Source organism: Grampus griseus, assembly GCF_964374135.1.
Source record: "Grampus griseus genome assembly, chromosome: 2".
NCBI classification, from domain to species: domain Eukaryota; kingdom Metazoa; phylum Chordata; class Mammalia; order Artiodactyla; family Delphinidae; genus Grampus; species Grampus griseus.
The window spans coordinates 24279913-24302279 of record NC_139018.1 but is presented as its reverse complement, the minus strand read 5'-3'; the positions used below and the strand labels follow the sequence as shown (position 1 = coordinate 24302279).

The following is a 22367-nucleotide window of genomic DNA, read 5'->3' as shown; positions in this document are numbered from 1 at the left end:
ATTGTAAATAGAGCTGTAATGAACATTGTGGTACATGACTCTTTAAATTATGTTTTTTTTTTTTCCAGGGTATAGGCCCAGTAATGGGATTACTGAGTCATATGGTAGTTCTATTTTCAGTTTTTAGGGGAACCTCCATACTGTTCTCCATAGTGGCTGTATCAATTTACATTCCCACCAACAGTGCAAGAGGGTCTCCTTTTCTCCACATCCTCTCCAGCATTTGTTGTTTGTAGATTTTTTGATGATGGCCATTCTGACCGCTATGAGGTGATACCTCATTGTAGTTTTGATGTGCATTTCTCTAATGATTAATGATGTTGAGCATTCTTTCATGTGTTTGTTGGCAATCTGTATATCTTCTTTGGAGAAATGTCTATTTAGGTCTTCTGCCCATTTTTGGATTGGGTTGTTTGTTTTTTTGAAATTGAGCTGCGTGAGCTGCTTATAAATTTTGGAAATTAATCCTTTGTCAGTTGCTTCATTTGCAAATATTTTCTCCCATTCTGAGGGTTGTCTTTTCGTCTTGTTTATGGTTTCCTTTGCTGTGCAAAAGCTTTTATGTTTCATTAGGTCCCATTTGTTTATTTTTGCTTTTATTTCCATTTCTCTAGGAGGTGGGTCAAAAAGGATCTTGCTGTGATTTATATCATACAGTGTTCTGCCTCTGATTTCCTCTAAGAATTTTATAGTGTCTGTCCTTACATTTAGGTCTCCAGTCCATTTTGAGTTTATTTTTGTGTGTGGTGTTAGGGGGTGTTCTAATTTCATTCTTTTACATGTAGCTGTCCAGTTTTCCCAGCACCACTTACTGAAGAGACTGTCTTTTCTCCACTGTGTATTCTTGCCTCCTTTATCAAAAATAAGGTGACCATATGTGTGTGGGTTTATCTCTGGGTTTTCTATCCTGTTCCATTGATCTATATTTCTGTTTTTGTGCCAGTACCATACTGTCTTGATTACTGTAGCTTTGTAGTGTAGTCTGAAGTCTGGGAGTCTGATTGCTCCAGCTATGTTTTTCTTTCTCAAGGTTGCTTTGGCTATTCAGGGTGTTTTGTGTTTCCAGACAAATTGTGAAATTTTTGTTCTAGTTCTGTGAAAAATCCCATTGCTAGTTTGATATGGATTGCATTGAATCTGTAGATTGCTTTGGGTAGTATAGTCATTTTCACAATGTTGATTCTTCCAATCCAAGAACTTGGTATATCTCTCCATCTGTTTGTATCAACTTTCTTTTATTTCATCAGTGTCTTAGTTTTCTTCATACAGGTCTTTTTTCTCCTTAGGTAGGTTTATTCCTAGGTATTTTATTCTTTTTGTTGCAGTGGTAAATGGGAGTGTTTCCTTAATTTCTCTTTCATATTTTTCATCATAAGTGTATAGGAATGCAGGAGATTTCTGTGCATTAATTTTGTATCCTGCTACTTTACCAGATTCATTGATTAGCTCTAGTAGTTTTCTGGTGGCATCTTTAGGGTTCTCTTTGTACAGTATCATGTCAACTGCAAACAGTGACAGCTATACTTCTTCTTTTCCCATTTGGATTCCTTTTATTTCCTTTTCTTCTCTGATTGCTGTGGCTAAAACTTCCAAAACTATGTGGAATAATAGTGGTGAGAGTTGGCAACCTTCTCTTATTCCTAATCTTAGTGGAAATTGTTTCAGTTTTTCACCATTGAGAGCAGTGCTGGTTGTGGGTTTGTCATATATGGCCTTTATTATGTTGAGGAAAGTTCCCTCTGTGCCTACATTCTGGAGGGTTTTTATCATAAATGGGTGCTGAATTTTGTCAGAAGCTTTTTCTGCATCTATTGAGATGATCATATGGTTTTTCTCCTCCAATTTGTTAATATGGTGTATCACGTTGATTGATTTGCGTATATTGAAGAATCCTTGCATTCCTGGAATAAACCCCACTTGATCATGGTGTATGATCCTTTTAATGTGCTGTTGGATTCTGTCTGCTAGTATTTTGTTGAGGATTTTTGCATCTATGTTCATCAGTGATATTGGCCTGTAGTTTTCTTTCTTTGTGACATCTTTGTCTGGTTTTGGTGGCCTCATAGAATGAGTTTGGGAGTGTTCCTCCATCTGCTGTATCTTGGAAGAGTTTTAGAAGGATAGGTGTTAGCTCTTCTCTAAATGTTCGATAGAATTCGTCTGTGAAGCCATCTGGTCCTGGGCTTTTGTTTGTTGGAAGATTTTTAATCACAGTTTCAATTTCAGTGCTTGTGATTGGTCTATTTATATTTTCTGTTTCTTTCTGGTTCAGTCTCGGAAGGTTGTGCTTTTCTAAGAATTTGTCCATTTCTTCCAGGTTGTCCATTTTATTGGCATTTGGTTGTTTGTAGTAATCTCTCATGATGCTTTGTATTTCTTCAGTGTCAGTTGTTACTTCTCCTTTTTCATTTCTAATTCTGTTGATTTGAGTCTTCTTCCTTTTTTTCTTGATGCGTCTGGCTAATGGTTTGTCAATTTTGTTTATCTTCTCAAAGAACCCGCTTTTAGTTTTCTTGATCTTTGCTATTGTTTCCTTCATTTCTTTTTCACTTATTTCTGATCTGATCTTTTTGATTTCTTTCCTTCTGCTAATTTTGGTATTTTTGTTCTTCTTTCACTAATTGCTTTAAGTGTCAAGTTAGGCTGTTTATTTGAGATGTTTCCTGTTTCTCGAGATAGGATTGTATTTCTATAAACTTCCCTCTTAGAACTGCTTTTGCTGCATCCTGTAGGTTTTGGCTCATCATGTTTTCATTGTCATTTGTTTCTAGGTATTTTTTTATTTCCTCTTTGATTTCTTCAGTGAGCTCTTGGTTATTTAGTAGCATATTGTTTAGCTCCCATGTGTTTGTATTCTTTACAGTTTCTTTTTCCTGTAATTGATATGTAGTCTCATAACATTGTGACTGGAAAAGATACTTGATACGATTTCAATTTTCTTAAATTTACCAAGGCTTGATTTGTGACCCAAGATGAGATCTATCCTGGAGGATGTTCCATGAGAACTTGAGAAGAAAATGTATTCTGTTGTTTTTGGAAGGACTGTCCTATGAATATCAATTAAGTCCATCTTTAATGTATTATTTAAAGCTTCTGTTTCCTTATTTATTTTCATTTTGGATGATCTGTCCATTGGTGAAAAGGGGTGTTAAAGTCCCCTACTATGATTGTGTTACTGTCGGTTTCCACTGTTATGACTGGCTGTTATCATCTGCCTTATGTATTGAGGTGCTCCTATGTTGGGTGCATAAATATTTACAATTGTTATATCTTCCTCTTGGGTTGATCCCTTGATCATTATGTAGCGGCCTTCTTTGTCTCTTGTAATAGTCTTTATTTTAAAGTCTATTTTGTCTGATATGAGTATTGCTACTCCAGCTTTCTTTTGATTTCCATTTGCACGGGAAATCTTTTTCCATCCCCTCACTTTCAGTCTGTATGTGTCCCTAGGTCTGAAGTGCATCTCTTGTACACAGCATATATATGGGTCTTGTTTTTGTATCCATTCAGCCAGTCTGTGTCTTTTGGTTGGAGCATTTAATCCATTTACATTTAAGGTAATTATCGATATGTATGTTCCTGTTAGCATTTTCTTAATTGTTTTGGGTTTGTTATTGTAGGTCTTTTCCTTCTCTTGTGTTTCTTGCCTAGAGAAGTTTCTTTAGCTTTTGTTGTAAAGCTGGTTTGGTGGTACTGAATTCTCTTAACTTTTGCTTGTTGGTAAAGGTTTTCATTTCTCCGTGGAATCTGAATGAGATCCTTGCTGGGTAGAGTAATCTTGGTTGTAGGTTCTTCTCCTTCATTACTTTAAATATGTCCTTCCACTCCATTCTGGCTTGCAGATTTTCTGCTGAAAGGTCAGCTGTTAACCTTATGGGGATTCCCTTGTATGTTATTTTTCCCTTGCTGCTTTTAAAATTTTTTCTTTGTATTAAATTTTTGATAGTTTGATTAATTTGTGTCTTGGCGTGTTTCCCCTTGGATTTATCCTGTATGGGACTCTTTGTGCTTCCTGGACTTGATTGACTCTTTCCTTTCCCATGTTAGGGAAGTGGTGTGTTTTGGGGTGTCTGTGACCTTATTATGATTTTAGGCAGCTTCTCTGCTAATGGGTGGAGTTGCTAGTTGTTTGGCATAGAGTGTCCAGCACTGTAGCTTGCTGGTCATTGAGTGGAGCTGGTCTTAGCATTGAGATGGAGATGTGTGGGAGAACTTTCGCTATTTGATATGACATGGAGCCGGGAGGTCTCTGGTTGACCTGTGTCCTGAACTGAGCTTCCCAACTTAGAGCCACAGGACTGACACCTGGCCGGAGCACCAAGACCCTGTCAGCTACATGGAAAAAGAGAAGAAGGAAAAAGAAAATATATATCATTGCTCCCAAAGTCCACCTCCTCAATTTGGGATGATTCGTTGTCTATTCATGTATTCCACAGATGCAGGGTACATCAAGTTGATTGTGGAGCTTTAATCCGCTGCTTCTGAGGCTGCTGGGAGAGATTTCCCTTTCTCTTCTTTGTTCTCACAGCTCCCAGGGGCTCAGCTTTGGATTTGGCTCCGCCTCTGCGTGCAGGTCACCTGAGGGCGTCTGTTCTTTGCTCAGACAGGACGGGGTTAAAGGAGCAGCTGATTCGGGGGCTCTGGCTCACTCAGGCCGGGGGGAGGGAGGGATGCGGATGTGGGGTGAGCCTGCGGTGGCAGAGGCCAGCATGACATTGCACCAGCCTGAGGCACGCTGTGCATTCTCCCGGGGAAGTTGTCCCTGGATCATGGGACCCTGGCAATGGCGGGCTACACAGGATCCCGGGAGGGACGGTTTGGATAGTGACCTGTGCTTGCACACAGGCTTCTTGGTGGCTGCAGCAGCAGCCTTAGCGTCCCATGCCTGTCTCTGGGGTCTGTGCTGATAGCCGTGGCTCGCGCCTATCTCTGGAATTCTTTTTGGCAGCGCTCTGAATCCCCTCTCCTGGTGCACTCTGAAACAATGGTCTCTTGCCTCTTAGACAGGTCCAGACGTTTTCCTGGACTCATTCCTGGCTAGCTGTGGCGCACTAGCCCCCTTCAGGCTCTCTTCATGCAGCCAACCCCAGTCCTCTCCCTGGAATCTGACCTCGGAAGCCCGAGCCTCAGCTCCCAGCCCCTGCCCGCCCCAGCGGGTGAGCAGACAAGCCTCTCGGGCTGGTGAGTGCAGGTTGGCACCGATCCTCTGTGCGGGAATCTCTCCGCTTTGCCCTCCGCACCCCTGTGGCTGCACTCTCCTCTGTGGCTCTGAATCTTACCCCCTGCCACCCCGTATCTCCACCAGTGAAGGGCTTCCTAGTGTGTGGAAACCTTTCCTCCTTCACAGCTCCCTCCCAGAGGTGCACGTTATGTCCCTATTCTTTTGTCTCTGTTTTTTCTTTTCTCTTTTGCTCTACCCAGGTACGTGGGGAGTTTCTTGCCTTTTGGTAAGGCTGAGGTCTTCTCCCAGCGTTCAGTAGGTGTTCTGTAGGAGTTGTTGCACGTGTAGATGTATTTCTGTTGTATTTGTGGGGAGGAAGGTGATCTCCACGTCTTGCTCTTCCACCATCTTGAAGATCTCCTAATATTATTATTACTTTTTTTTTGCGGTACGTGGGCCTCTCACCGTTGTGGCCTCTTCCATTGTGGAGCACAGGCTCCGGACGCGCAGGCTCATTGGCCATGGCTCACGGGCCTAGTCGCTCCACGGCATGTGGGATCCTCCCGAACCAGGGCATGAACCCATGTCCCCTGCATTGGCAGGCGGACTCTAAACCACTGCGCCACCAGGGAAGCCCTCTCCTAATATTCTTAATTTACATTAAGTTGGCTTTTGTGTTAGAGGATAGCCAGAGTGGAGATAAGATTCACCGCGAGTTCCAGCTCTGGGACTGGTGGTAACTTCATAGAGCACTACCTTGAGAATTTTGAGGCTTCATCTGGGTTTAATGAGAAAGGGAGTAGAATAGAATTACATCAATTCACAATGGATTCCATCATTTAGGAAGGAAGAGTAGAGAAATGTATTTGCCCATATGGCTCTAAGAGGTGGGAAAGTTTTCTATCTAGGTGTGGCTAAAAAGATCACCTGGAAAACTTCTCTAAATTATCTGGAAACTTTTTCAGTATTTGTTAAGGCCGGTCTTGGAGAACTACGGCCCATACATGCGCATTCATGTCTTATTTCTTTGCCTGGTTCTGATTATGCCAAGTCTGTGGTTCATTAATTTAGGAAAAGCTTAGCAGGCTCTGTGAGGATGATGCAGCCTGAACTGACACATCTTATCTCCTGTGACAGACTGAACCTTGACAGTATCCTAAATACCCCACAAATTGGATTGGCTGAAAATTTTTTCTACAGGATACATAGCCATATATTCTTAATCAGCTTTTTTAGCTGAATAAAAGTCCTAAGAAAGTTCTTCTTGAGAAGAATAAAATTGAGACCTTCATGATGCCAAAGGTTGGAAGTCTTAAACTTCTTAGTGTTTCTGTCTGTAGTTGAGCACAGACTTACCTGATCATTGCTTTCTCACAAAGAATCCATCAAAATAAACGTTCGTCTAAGTCTTGAGGTCTTGCGTGTAAGTGATAATGACTTGCATCATTAGTGAGGCTCCTAGGCTGGCACCCATCGCCCTGGGTTTATGAGGTTAGAGTAACTGGCTGGTCCATAGTGCTTGCTTGTGTGCTGTCTCTCTCTGGACTGCTTGCATGGCCAGGTGACAGATGGCTTTCTTTCTTTGTTTTTTAAATGAGGAAGGGACTGAGGACTTGGCTGGTTCAACTTCAGTTCTCAAGTTTGTCTGGATCGTTCCTACTACTCCTGCTTGCTTTCTGTCCCTTTTAGCTTTGCCTACTGCTCTCTTACAAATTAAACCATAGATCAGAAACTATCAACTGGTAGTCTTTGGTGAGACCCAGCTTTCAGATATATTTTGTTTGACCCACAGAGTGTTGGATCACACAGCCTTTTTAAAATTTAATTAATTGCCAACATTTCTACTACTGGTTTCAACTTTACCTGGAGTCTTTTTGGCCTTTATTTTGAACCCTAGAACTTAGACACTTTTTGGCTCTTGCCTTGCACGTCTGAAACTCAATTCCCATTTTCTATTTCTGGTGCTTAGTTTTCATGTTTGGCAGATCCTGACCACTGTGAACAGAATATAAAGCATGAAAAGGGTGGTGTCCCTGCTATGCAGCAGTGGGGACTCTGGGCCCCAGGTTGGATGTCAGCTGTAGCTCATCAGGCAGAGTTAGTTTACTGATCCCTGTTAGAAAGACCAGAGATGTAGATGTGGCCCCAGCCATGCCAAATATTAGCTTCTTCTGACTTTGGAAGCTAGGGGGACCATCTGCTGCCCCATTTGTGCTTGAACTTCACTGTTGGAATTTGGTCAGTGGAACACTGTGATAAATAATGATGTTAATGCTAATGAATCCTAAATCTGTGCAAGTGCATGGTGTGTGTGTGAGAGACGGAATAGCTACCATTAGGCATCTTCACATATTATAAATGCCACATTAGGCGATTATATAATTTTTAATTCTTATTTTAACTTCAGAATTTGTTAAATCCAGAGTCTGTCACTAGTCTCTTGAGCTGACAGCTGGCTTAGAACTTAGCCTCCGAGGCAGTCTTTCCATTCAAATGACTCCATGCCAGGCTTTCCTGTCTGGTGATCTAGTTATGGCTTCTCAAAGAGAATAACAAAATTAATCGTGATAACTACCATTTATTGAATGCTTATGAAGTGCCAGGAGCTGCTAAAGTACCTTTACATATGATCATACTATCTCATTTATTTCTTAAAACGCTGTGAAGTGAGGCTTGTTACCTGTAGTCTACAGGTGAAGAACCTGAGGCTGAGGCACTTCAACTGTTGTCCAAAGGGTGGAACAGAGCTCAGACCCCACTTACGGTGGCTGTGAAGTCCGTGATCTTAACCACTACCCTGTGCTGCCACTTGAGCCCAACATCTAATTTAATGGAGATACAAGCGTTTATTAAGCACCTGTACAACTAGGTGCTGTTTCAGATTTTAAAAGCTGTAATGTGTATTGTTTGCTAATAAGGTGTTTGAGGTTTGCTTAAAAGATAAGACCTGTGCTTATTCAAAGATAACAAGGTTGAGTGTTTTGAGTGACAAATGAGTGGAGCAGATAATTCATAGGAAAGAAAATCACAGCCGACCAGAGTCGTCAGTTGCCTGAAGGACGGAGGGGAAGTGGTGGAGAGAAAGTAGGATGTGTGATTCTGTGGCGACCGCAGAAGCAGGATTCTTTCACAGGGCTTCTTATTTATTTACCGTGAGTAGGAATGTCACATGATAAGAAGATTAGCGCCCCCCCCCAATTTATCTAGAAGCTGCACCATCCTGTAAGCTGAAGAGAATAAGCTCATTTTGTTATTATCTGTTGTCCAAGGATTAAGTTGGGGTGGGGAGCACATCTTTGTCTTTTGCTTGTTGTATGTAAACTGCTCCACACATAGGCATAAAGTTGAAAGGCTTTATTGGGATTTGTTGTCAACACTGTTCCACATCAAGGCCCCCTGACACTGGCTTTTTGCCACCGTTCTGCTTCGTCTGGCCTAGATACTCCAGAGAATGTCCCCCAGTGTCCTGACTTCAGATATCCTCCACTGACCTGGATCAGGTGCTCAGACATCAGGTCACAGGCCTGTAAATCATGGTCCCATAAGCCCATCTGGTGGTTTTTATTGAAATTGCCCTATGTGTAGACACATAGAGGATTAAAGGTGCTTTAAAAACAAGAGAAAGGAAAGGCCACGTGGTAAACCTTCTCTTCCTGGACAGGAGAAACAGTACTAAGAGGGCATCTGGACACTGCGGGGCACACACACTCCCTCCATTCCTTCCGGATCCCTTGCTGAAGTGCATAGGAATGTGGCATTTACAGCAGAGTTTGTGGACATAACGTTCTCAGAAAGCTGAGAACAGGGTGTCCTGGGATAAGATGGAAGAGGGAGAAAAATACTCCTGTGAACTGGGACTGTCTCTCCCCCTTAGATTCACTCTCATGGACCTGCTATATGCCTCGAGCACCATGGAAGAGTTTAACATGAAAAAGCACATGTTGTAGATTAGAACAGCCTCTCCTTTTCCAATCAGGCTTAGTGGTTTGGCCAGTAAGGCAGACAGCTTCATCATAGGCAGGCAATGTAAGAATTCTAAGTTTATCAAATGGTGGGCATCAGTAAGAACCAGAGTCGTCAGAGAGGTCCTGGAATGGGTTTGGATATAGATCCTGGTGAAGGGGCACCATTAGAGGCTGGAGACCAGAGGAAGGCACTGTAGGCTGGGAAACCTACAAGGTGAGCAAGTATGTAGAAGTTCTAATACTGAGTTCACACAGAGGCCTCCAAGTTGCCTTGGAGTGGGGAGGAGTAGGGATCCGACAGAGAGGAGAGACCAGGTATGAAGGGCTTAACACCTCTGCACGGAGCTGGGTGTGTTTTATGTGCCTGACTTAAGAGGTTTCTGCTTTGTGGGTAGGCATGTGCTACCGGAGAGCTTAGAAATTGCCACCTCTGGAGGGTGGCCTTGCCCCCATGCAGTCAGAGAGGTCTGGGTTCAAGTCCTGGTTATGCCCTTAAGGGGCTATATGATCTTGGGCAAGTGCCTATCACCTCTGAGCTTCTTTTTTGCAAAATGGTGCTAATGCTTCCCATTTCACTTCCTTACTTTGGATGATATACATTCGGGTTTTTATTAAGTGGTACCTAGTAGGCTCTCAGTGGGTGGTAGCTGTTTCCGTTGTATTGTTCGTGTTGTCATGGCTTGCCTTACTCCTGGTATTGTTCCTGTGCCTCTGTATCAAAGATTAGGGAGACATACAAGAGTAGCTGTTCCAAGAGAGTCTGTCTTAACCCTGAGACTCTGTCCCCAGCTGTTTTACTGTCTGGCCTTCTAAGCGTGAGCTGCAAGTCCAAACAGCAGCTTTTACAAGCCCAAGGCTGGGGTGGTCAGACCTGCTTGTCACTCTCTTGACTCTGCCTCTGTGCCTCCCAGGTTGTGTGTCATCGTGGGGAGCTGTTACCGCTCTGTCTTTAATTGCTCCTTGTTGGGGCCATTGTCAGCCAAGGCTGCTTTCCGTCACTTGCCGCCACATCTCTTCCTAGTTCAGTCATCGGGTGCGGGGGGGTGGGGGGAAGCGTTCATTTAGTTGAAAGTCTGAATTTATGGAAAATACTATACCAGATACTGATTTGCCTTGTAAGGGGGTCCAGCAGGGTGTTTCTTGCCGCGACGCTCTGCCCAAAGTACTACTACACTTCTTCATGGCCATGCCGTGGTCTTGCGCTGGACAGGGGGTAGGGGGGAAGGTGAAGATGCCAGCCATGGAATTTCTCAACTGAGTATCACTGGGCTACAAGACCCCTGCCCTCCTGTCCCTTTCTTATTGATATGAGATCCTCAGAAGAGCATCAGTCCAGGCCCCTGTCAGTTTCCGCCAGTACCCCAGTACTGCTGGAAACCAAGGTATACTATTGCTTGTTCCTAGGTTTGTGTACCATTGAGGATTTTCTGTGTTCTACCATGTATAATATCCCATTTCATCTCAATAACTGCCTGGGGGGTGGGGAAGGGAGCAGTTTCTAGAATAGGTATTGAGTCGCCTGCCTTTGGAAATAAATAAAACGGGACTCAAAGAGGTTACCCAGCCGTCAGTGGGAAAGGTGTGGAAACTGCGTATAAATAGACAAGTAATTTCAGGGCCGTGGAGTAGATAGAGAGCTCATTTTCAAATAGCTTCTGAGAGAAGTCTTTGGCAGTTTCTGGCCCGGATTCTCTTGTCTGTCTCTCCAGAAATCTGCATTGTAGTTATTCACTGTGTGTCCCAGTCTTGGTCATATACCCATTTCACGGAAGAGTTCCTCCTCATAGGACGCTGCATCCTTTTAAAAGGCCTTTTTCTTTTTATCCTTCTGCCTCCTGTAGGGATGTTTGAGCTCTTTCTTCACTTATAGTTCAACGAAGCCAAGCCTTAGTCTGTCCCTTTGGGATGAGCTATTGTTGTACATTAATAATTAACCTTTACAAGAGCTCTGGTCGTAGGCATTTAACCCAGATTCAGAGAAAGTTGAAGTTTGGTTATGGCAGAGAGATCTCACATGTTGGGGAGTGGGAGTTAGAAGGGAGAAGCTGTCGGTCATTAACCTTTTATCGTTTGTTTTCTCGTTTAGTCACTTGAGTGTTTGCCTAAGGCTCTTGCAATTTTTCCCCTTTGCACACGGTCAGTCCAGTAGAGCTAAGATGAGAAATTTAGCTTTTGAATTGGGAAGATGAATATGCATGATTTTCTATGTATTATTAAAGATGAGCTTCACGGGTGCTGGTAGTAACTGTTGTTGTTCTGAGTGTCCACAAGTGGTAAAGCACGTGGACTCCGGAGCCTAACTCCTGGGTTCAAGTCCTGCTCTGCCAGTTACTGGCCATGTGACCATGGGCTGGTTCCTTAACTACTCTCCATGTCTGTTTCTGCATCTGTAAAATGGGGGAATGATGGTAGGTATCTCAAACGGGTGTTGTCAGGATCTAATGGGATGCTAGGCTTCAGATCCTTAGCACAGTGCCTGGTAGTAGGTGCTCAGTAAATATTAGCATTGTTATTATTTTCAGTGTTATTGACTATGGTTACACCCATGGTGAAGGTCATCTAGTAGGTGAGACATTTTCAATTCTTTGTTGTTAGTTAGATATTAAAAGGCAGATATCTCTGCTTGCTTCTCTCCTGGTGTTGGAGAGAAGGGAAGCAGTTCTACAGCTGGATGTTAGGGATTAAATAGTATATACTGGAATGACTCATCCAATTAACTTTTTATCACTGAGATGGATTGTAAGACTTTAGCACTTAAGTCTTGTTACTTTATTAAAAAAGGAGAGGATAAGACAACCTTCTCTGTGGAAGGGATAAAATGAGTTAACAGCCACGACAGCCACCCCCAAATAGCTGAGATTTTTATGCCCATACCATGTGCCACTTCTAAGTGCTTTGCGTGTATTAACTCATTTCATACTTAAGAAATAGTCTACTCCTATATTCGCATTTTCAGAGGAGGAAGCAGACCCAAGTAAGTTAAATAACTTTGAAGTTCACACAGCTTAGAAGTAGTGGATGTGGGATTTGAACCTAAATGGGGGTCCTCATCTAGAATTTGAATAAGACAATGTGAAGGACGTAGCAACATGGTTTGTACAACCCATACTCAAATGCTAGCCCCTTTGCCTTCTGTTTTTGCTTGTTTATTATTAAAGTATGGATGTGACATTGCATGGAGATCAGAGGACCAAGACCTATCCAAGGTTACTGCATCAAAATTCAGTTCTACTAACAGTAAAACCTTTTAGAAATTCTGATCTTGGGGAACAAGTTTAATCCCTGCTTTTATATGGATTATACCGGGTTTAGAAAGTCATAATAGGTTTTTAAAAAATGTTTTAGGGTGTTTCATTCTCTCACTGTGTGTATATAGAGGACATGTGCAATTGTGCAAAAAAAATATAGATCTCCTTCTCCACCAGCGCTTAACACTCAATAATCTTCTTTAAAAAGAAAAATAATACAACAGGGTAGAGTGAAAAGTAGGTCTCCCTCCACTCCTGAATATTAATCCCACAAATCCTCTCCCCAGTGACAATTTTATAGCTTCTTGTATTTCCTTCCAAAAATGTTTTATGCATTTACAAGCATAAATACATGTAACACACACTTCCCAACACACACACTTTGCACAATGATAGCATAATGCACGCTGTCCTGTTCCTTACTAATTTCACTTAATGTTACTCAGAGTATCTATGTCAAAACTGGGAGCGCTACCTTGTTTATTAGGGCTGCATAATGTTCCATTTTAAAGATGGGCCAGTCTGTTACTGCTGGTCATTTAGGTTGTTTCTGGTCTTTTACTGAGGACATTTCAGTAAATATCTCTGTAGGTAAGTATTTGTGTCTGTGCAACTCAGTCTCTTTTGATTTCTACTTGCAAGCTTATATTGTTTAACTTTCTGACAATGCAAAAAATTGGCCAGAAGGAATCAGACGAAAGGAATATAATGGAAATATAGGGGCTTATTCAGGGCTTGTGGGCACCTCAGAGGTCTGTGCAGATGCTTTTTCAAGTGCTGTATCTCATGTTTCTCATTGTTTCAGACTGTTGTGTCCTGAAGCTTCATTTTGGGCCTTTTCCCTGGGTGCCCAGTGAGCGATGGATGGTTACTGTTTGCAAGATTGATTCATGTAGCACTTGTCTGGCTTTTGACAGGTTGTTTATAAGAATAATGACATCCGTCTGGAGCTGTCTCGCTTGGCCAGAATTGGGGACACCAAGATGAAAATCTACGGTGAGGTTGTATTCAAGTGTGAGAATGTGGCCACACTGGACCCCATCAACTTTGAGACCCCGGAGGCTTACATCAGCTTGCCCAAATGGAACACCAAACGCATGGGCTCTATCTCCTTTGACTTTCGCACCACTGAGCCCAACGGCCTGATCCTCTTCACTCACGGCAAGCCCCAAGAGAGGAAGGATGCTCGGAGCCAGAAGAACACCAAGGTGGACTTCTTTGCCGTGGAACTCCTCGATGGCAACCTGTACCTACTGCTTGACATGGGCTCAGGCACCATTAAAGTGAAAGCCACTCAGAAGAAAGCCAACGATGGGGAATGGTACCATGTGGACATTCAGCGAGATGGCAGATCAGGTAGGAAGAAGCAAGGTGTGTGACTGAGACTAGGGGAAAGCTTCTGCTTCCTTATATTATTTTATTTTAGTTTTTGTGACTTGTTTGCTTGTTGATTCTTTTGCTGTTCTCCTTAATGCTTGTTATATGATTGTGTAAGATTATGTTTCTGAACCAGACACCTGTCTCATCGATGGCTGACATTCTCCTCATCTCCCCTGTCACTCACTGCACAGTGGTCTCAGTGATACCTCCAAGACCCTGGGGCTAAGGATGTTTTTACAAGCAGCATTTCCACTGCTACCAAAGTGACTGTCATGTCACTTGTGTGATGGGTTTTTTCCCTCTTTATTCTCCTTTTTCCATCACCATGGAAACCAATTGTGACATCACAGATGCTGCATTATGTGATTACTCTGTAGGATAAGCTGCACTATGCAAGAGTTTATGCAGTGAAACACCCTTCAGTAACTGGCAAGAGTCATATTGCAGGGAAAAATTATGACAAGAAAGGAAAAGGCAAATTGATTTTTCCTAAAGTCATGTTCAATTTAAAGCCTTCCTTTGGTGTGAAAGCCTGTGTTTCACTCTTTGCTCAGACCTTACTAACTTTCCCTTCCTCTTCATAACCTTTTACATTGGGTTTAAACGGCTTTGTTTGTTTCTGCAGCTGCAGACCAAGCAAGCTAACCCCAGGCAGTACATAGCCACTCTGGAATAGTAACAAAGCGGGGCAGGGGAAGGAAACACAAATAGAGAGTCTGAGGCTTTTGAATGCCTGAACAGTCTGCCTCACTTTCTGTGGACATGTGGCAGTGAAGGTCACATTCTGTGCATCAGAAAGGGCATTTCACCCAGAGAAGTAATTAGAGCATTTGAATTTCACACTTATTTCCTGATTCTCCATTTAGGTAGTATTGTACTCAATAAGGGTCTTGGCTATATTTTCATATTTTTAAGGATTTACTCTCCTGGTAAACACAAAAATGTCTTCCTTTTAGGCATTTTTGCATTTGGCCAACAATAGAAAGCAATAGGTTCCCCTAAAAGGCTGTAGCCACTAATGGCTGAGCTTGCGGGGATGGCTTTTCTGCGTAATTCCAGAGCTAGAGGGGTGGCGGAGATAAGCAGTGTTGCCCTTAGGTAAGCAGCTGGTTGGGTTCTGTGCAGAGGGCAGACAGGTGGCAGATTGCAGACCTGGATGGTTTATTGCCCAGCAGGATGCCTTATCAATTGCCTGAAATTTGATCAGAACCAAGAGGCTTCAAATTAAATGTGCTTGTTGGGCAAGAATGAACATTTTGTTCTTTTTTTAAGAGAAAAATACACAAAAAATCATTTCTGAGGCCAAATTTTTTGAAGTTTATCCATTAAAAAATGTCAGCAGGGGCAGAGAGCTAGAAAGCTGTCTCAGAATTATAAGGGACACACTCCTGTTGGTTTTTAAGACAATGCGTTTTGGGTCTCTGGAGTTCGGACATGGTTGATGGGTTTCATGATTGACTAACCTAGACCTTGGCACAGCTGAAATGTCACCTATCTGTGTCATAGGCAGGCTAGAACATGTAAAATCGCCACATGTCTGTTTCTGATATTCTCAACACGAATTGCTTTTTCAAGTAGGGCAGTTGTTTCGTTTTGTTAGAACCATCAGTAGACGCATTTTTTGACAAATAAGTTTGGATTACAGAAGCCTTAAATTTTATACCTGGGTGCTACGGCATTGGCTAATACTTTGAAATACTGATACATTTGATCAAAGCCTATAAAAATTTACTGAGTAAACAAGTCGTTGTCACGTAAAAGCAGCATAACACAATTTTAACATGATATACTAAACTTCATTTCTTCATGAGGGTATTTTCTGGTATGTTCTTACAGACCTGTATTAAAATGACTAGTTATAAAAACACAAGTGTATCTAATTGTGGTACCTCCTTCCCTGCTCATCCTGAAGGATATGACTGAGAGGTGATCTCAGGAAACTTTCATCTTCATTCCCCAGCTGAGGGACTGATTCTCAAAACAGTTGTGGTCCCACACTCTGAGGATGAATTTTCCTCAGGATATATTTAAGGGTCCACTATTTAAATCCGTTCGGGTACTGTTCTTACTTGGCAATAGATGCTCCTCCCTGTTAGTTGGTGATCAGATTAACTCTGTGGACATGTGGTAGGTAAAGAAAGCAAACTGCAAGAGAGAAGAAGAGTACCCAAGCCTCAACTTCCTCATTTGTGAAATAGGGGAAATACGAATGCCTACCTCACAGGATTGTTTTGAGGATTGAGTCCAGAAAAGCACAGAAAGTACTAAAAATGGTGGCTGGGACATTTTTATTGTTATGTAGGTTTTTAAAAGATTAAAAAGCAAAAAGGCAAAGCAGATTTCTCCAGGAGAAAACTTCCAGGGAAGAGTAGGGGGAAGCACGCCTAGCTGAATCCTCCAGAGACCCCTCATACTCTTTCTGCTCTTCTACCCCTGGGTTGACTTTGTGATTTAGAGTGTACTTCACTTTCTTGATCTCATTTGATCTTCTAGGCCCTTCAGGCTTTCCCCTGTCATAGCTGAGGGAATTGAGACTCAGATAAGTGAAAGCTGGCTGATGGATGGCCCAGTTATCTTGGTACCAATAAAGCACTTTAAGAATACTAAATTTCTAAAATTTCTGGCATGAAGTTTAGATATCACTCTGATTTAACAGTTTAGGAAATTGAGCTGTTGAGGAAATCGAGGGGTTCAGTGACTGGTACAGGGTTAGAAAGACTAGAATCTCTGTTCCCAAGTTCCCAGGTCAGGCTTCAGGGTTACATCTTCTGTGATTTCTTGTGCCTGGTCTAGCTCTGATCTCATCTCTTCTTGACTTCCTCTGGCCTCCTGTACTCTAGCCACACTCCCGCCTGTCCCAGGGCCTTTGTAGGTGCCATTCCCTGTGCCGGGCACATTCTCCCCCTGGGACTTGGCATGGTTAGATCCTTCTCAACATCCTGGTTTCAACTTACCTCTCACCTGGTTAGAGAAGCCTTTATCGACCGTACACTTTAAAGTTGAACTTGTGGGCTGCTGTAGCACCCATTTTACTCTCTTCCTCCCACTTGCCATTTTCCAATTTCTGTTCATTGGGTGATTTGTTTATTTTCTGTTCCTCTGCTGTGGAACATCAGCTCCATGAAAGCAGGCACGCCTGTCAAGTTCATGTATATGTCTAGAACTATACTAGAGACAGAACAGGTGTTCAATACATGTTTGTTACATGAGTACATAAAGAAACATGTTCCGAAGATGATGGAGGAGTAGGACTTGGAGATCACCTTCCTCCCCACAGATACATCAGAAGTACATCTACATGTGGAACAACTCCTACAGAACACCTACTGAATGCTGGTAGAAGACCTCAGACTTCCGAAAAGAAGGCAGACCACCACCTAAACAAGCTCCAGAGATGGGTGCGAGCCGTGGCTATCAGCGCAGACACCAGAGACAGGCATGAAACGCTAATGCTGCTGCTGTAGCCATCAAGGAGCCTGTGTGCAAGCACAGGTCACTATCCACACCTCCCAGGAGGCTGTACAACATGCCACTGCCAGGGCCCTGTGATTCAGGGACAACTTCCCCAGGAGAACACACAGCGCGCCTCAGGCTGTTGCAATGTCACACTGGCCTCTGCCACTGCAGGCTCGCCCCACATTCCAAGTATAACAACCGTACCCCTCCCTCCCCCGGGCCTGAGTGAGCCAGAGCCCCCTAATCAGCCTCTGCTTTAACCCCCTCCTGTCCGGGCAGGAAGAGATGCCTGAGGGCGATCTACACACAGAGGTGGGGCCACAACCAAAGCTGAACCCCAGGAGCTGTGCAAACAAAGAAGAGAAAGGGAAATTTCTCTGTGCAGCCTCAGGAGCAGCGGATTAAATATCCACAATCAACTTGATGTACCCTGCATCTGTGGAATATCTGAATAGACAACGAATCATCCCAAAATTGAGGAGGTGGACTTTGGGAGCAGCTGTAGACTTGGGGTTTACTGTCTGTGACTGATTTGTTACTGATTTTTATGTTTATCTTAATATAGTTTTTAATGCTTGTTATCATTGGTGGATTTGTTTATTCATTTGGTTGCTCTCTTCTTCTTTCCTTTTATTCCCTTTGTTTTTATTATTACGTTTTTATTTTAATAATTTTAAAAAAAATTATTATTTTTTTTCTTTCTTTTCTTCTTCTCCCTTTTCTTCTGAGCCTTGTAGCTGACAGGGTCTTGGTGCTCCAGCCTGGTGTAAGGCCTGAGCCTCTGAGGTGGGAGGGTGAGTTCAGGACATTGGTCCACCAGAGACCTCCGGGCCCCACGTAATATCAATCGGCGAGAGCTCTCCCAGAGATCTCCGTCTCAACACTAAGGCCCAGCTCGACTCAACTGCTAGCAAGCTCCAGTGCTGGACGCCCCATGCCAAAGAACTAGCAAGACAGGAACACAACCCCACCCATTAGCAGACAGGTTGCCTAAAGGCATACTAAGTTCACAGGCACCCCAAAACATACCACCATATGTGGCCCTGTCCACCAGAAAGACAAGTTCCAGACCCACCCCCAGAACAGAGGCACCAGTCCCCTCCCCCAAGAAGCCTACATAAGCCACTGAACCAACTTCCCCCACTGGGGGCAGACACCAAAAACAACGGGAAGTACGAACCTGCAGCCTGTGAAAAGGAGACCCCCAAACACACTAAGTTAAACAAGATGAGAAGACAGAGAAATATGCAGCAGATGAAGGAGCAAAGTAAAAACCCACCAGACCAAACAAATGAAGAGGAAATGGCAGTCTACCTGAAAAAGAATTCAGAGTAATGATAGTAAAGATAATCCAAAATCTTGGAAATAGAATGGAGAAAATACAAGAAGTGTTTAACAAGAACCTAGAACTAAAGAGCAAACAAACAATGATGAACAACACAATAAATGAAATTTTAAAATCTCTAGAAGGAATCAATAGCAGAAGAACTGAGGCAGAAAGTGGATAAGTGACCTGGAAGATAAAATAGTGGAAATAACTGCCACAGCAGAATAAAGAAAAAAGAATGAAAAGAATTGAGGACAGTCCAGAGACCTCTGGGACAACATTAAACGCACCAACACTCGAATTATAGGGGTCCAAGAAGAAGAGAAAAAGAAAGGCACTGGGAAAATATCTGAAGAGATTATAGTTGAAAACTTCCCTAACATGGGAAAGGAAATAGTCAATCAAGTCCAGGAAGCACAAAGAGTCCCATACAGGATAAATCCAAGAAGAAACACGCCAAGACACATATTAATCAAACTATCAAAAATTAAATACAAACAAAAAATATTAAAAGCAGCAAGGGAAAAACAACAAATAACATACAAGGGAATCCCCATGAGGTTAACAGCTGATCTTTCAGCAGAAAATCTGCAAGCCAGAAGGGAGTGGCAGGACATATTTAAAGTGATGAAGGAGAAAAACCTACAACCAAGATTACTCTGCATAGCAAGGATCTCATTCAGATTTCACAGAGAAATGAAAACCTTTACAGACAAGCAAAAGCTAAGAGAATTCAGCACCACCAAACCAGCTTTACAACAAATGCTAAAGGAACTCCTCTAGGCAAGAAACACAAAAGAAGGAAAAGACCTACAATAACAAACCCAAAACAGTTAAGAAAATGCTAACAGGAACATACATATCAATAATTACCTTAAATGTAAATGGATTAAATGCTCCAACCAAAAGGCACAGACTGGCTGAATGGATACAAAAACAAGACCCACATATATTCTGTCTACAAGAGATGCACTTCAGACCTAGGGACACATACAGACTGAAAGTGAGGGGATGGAAAAAGATATTCCATGCAAATGGAAATCAGAAGAAAGCTGGAGTAGCAATTCTCATATCAGACAAAATAGACTTTAAAATAAAGACTATTACATGAGACAAAGAAGGACGCTCCATAATGATTAAGGGATCAATTCAAGAAGAAGATATAACAGTTGTAAATATTTATGCACCCAGCACAGGAGCACCTCACTACACAAGGCAAATGCTAAGAGCCATAAAAGGGGAAATCGACAGTAACACAATCATAGTAGGGGACTTTAACACCCCAGTTTCACCAATGGGCAGAACATCCAAAATGAAAATAAATAGGGAAACACAAGCTTTAAAGTACACATTAAACAAGATGGACTTAATTGATATTCATAGGACAGTCCTTCCAAAAACAACAGAATACATTTTCTTCTAAAGTGCTCATGGAACATTCTCCAGGTTAGATCGTATCTTGGGGTCACAAATCAAGCATTGGTAAATTTAAGAAAATTGAAATCATATCAAGTATCTTTTCTGAGCATAATGCTATAAGACTAGATATCAATTACAGGAAAAGAAAACTGTAAAAAATAAAAACACATGGAGGCTAAGCAATACGCTACTAAATAACCAAGAGATAACTGAAGAAATCAAACAGGAAATCAAAAAATACATAGAAACAAATGACAATGAAAACATGGCAACCCAAAACCTATGGGATGCAGCAAAAGCAGTTCTAAGAGGGAAGTTTATAGCAATACAATCCTACCTCAAGAAACAAGAAACATCTTAAATAAACAACCTAACCTTACACCTAAAACAATTAGAGAAAGAAGAACAAAAAACCCTAAAGTTAGCAGAAGGAAAGAAATCATAGAGATCAGATCAGAAATAAGTGAAAAGGAAATGAAGGAAACAATAGCAAAGATCAATAAAACTAAAAGCTGGTTCTTTGAGAAGATAAACAAAATTGACAAACCATTAGCCAGACTCATCAGGAAGAAAAGGGAGAAGACTCAGCAGAATTAGAAATTAAAAAGGAGAAGTAACAACTGATACTGCAGAAAGCATCATGAAAGATTACTATAAGCAAATAGATGCCAATAAAATGGACAACCTGGAAGAAATGGACAAATTCTTAGAAAAGCACAGCCTTCTGCGACTGAACCAGGAAAAAATAGAATATATAAACAGACCAATCACAAGCAGTGAAATTGAAATTGTGATTAAAACTCTTCCAACAGGGCTTCCCTGGTGGCCCAGTGGTTGAGAGTCTGCCTGCCGATGCAGGGGATGTGGGTTCGTGCCCCGGTCCGGGAGGATCCCACGTGCCGCGGAGCTGCTGGGCCCATGAGCCATGGCCACTGAGCCTGCGCGTCCGGAGCCTGTGCTGCGCAACGGGAGAGGCCACAACAGTGAGAGGCCCATGTACCACAAAAAAAAATAAATAAATCTTTCAACAAACGAAAACCCAGGACCAGATGGCTTCACAGGCGAATTCTATCAAACATTTAGAGAAGAGCTCACAGCTATCCTTCTCAAACTCTTCCAAAATATAGCAGAGGGAGGAACACTCCCAAACTCATTCTATGAGGCCACCATCACCCTGATACCAAAAACAGAGATGTCACAAAGAAAGAAAACTACAGGCCAATATCACTGATGAACATAGATGCAAAAATTGTCAACAAAATACTAGCAGACAGAATCCAACAGCACATTAAAAGGTTCATACACCATGATCAAGTGGGTTTTATCCCAAGAATGCAAGCATTCTTCAATATACACAAATCAATCTCATTATCAAACTGAAGGATAAAAACCATATGATAATCTCAGTAGATGCAGAAAAATCTTTCGACAAAATTCAACAGCCATTTATGATCAAAACTCTCAGAACGCAGGCATAGAGGGAACCTACCTCAACATAATAAAGGCCATATATGACAGACCCACAGCCAATATCGTTCTCAATGGTAAAAAACTGAAACTGTTTCCTCTAAGATCAGGAACAAGACAAGGTCACCCACTCTCACCACTATTATTCAACATATTTTTGGAAGTTTTAGCCACAGCAATCAGAGAAGAAAAAGAAATAAAAGGAATCAAAATGGGAAAAGAAGAAGTAAAACTGTCACTTTTTGCAGATGACATGATACTATATACATAAAGAATCCTAGAGATGCCACCAGAAAACTACTAGAGCTAATCAATGAATTTGGTAAAGTAGCAGGATACAAAATTAATGCACAGGAATCTCTTGCATTCCTATACACTAATGATGAAAAACCTGAAAGAGAAATTAAAGAAACACTCCCATTTACCACTGCAACAACAACAACAAAAATACCTAGGAATAAACCTACCTAAGGAGACAAAAGACCTGTACTCAGAAGACTATAAGACACTGTGAAAGAAATTAAAGATGATACAAACAGATGGAGAGATATACCATGTTCTTGGATTGGAAGAATCAACATTGTGAAAGTGACTATACTACCCAAAGCAATGTACAGTTTCAATGCAATCCCTATCAGACCACCAATGGCATTTTTCACAGAACTAAAACAAAAAATTTCACAATTTGTAAGGAAACACAAAAGACCCCGAATAGCCAAAGTGATCTTGAGAAAGAAAAACAGAGCTGGAGGAATCAGACTCCCTGACTTCAGACTAAACTACAAAGCTATAGTAATCAAGACAGTTCAGTACTGGCACAAAAATAGAAATACAGATCAATGTAACAGGATAGAAAGCCCAGAGATAAACCCATGCACCTGTGGTCACCTTATCTTTGTTAAAGGTGGCAAGAATATACAGTGGAGAAACAACAACCTCTTCAA

General features: G+C 42.0%; 1 protein-coding gene across 16 annotated transcripts in view; it reads left to right on the top strand.

Moving 5' to 3' along the window:
• Positions 1-22367, top strand: part of NRXN3 (neurexin 3) — a gene marked incomplete at both ends in the record, with an annotated part of 1628308 nt that overhangs the window by 469081 nt on the left and 1136860 nt on the right. For all 16 annotated transcript variants that reach the window (XM_082647291.1, XM_082647290.1, XM_082647293.1 and 13 more), the window contains one exon: positions 13292-13730. In XM_082647291.1, coding sequence (XP_082503417.1) covers positions 13292-13730 — 439 coding nt within the window. The remainder of the gene's footprint in view (positions 1-13291; positions 13731-22367) is intronic.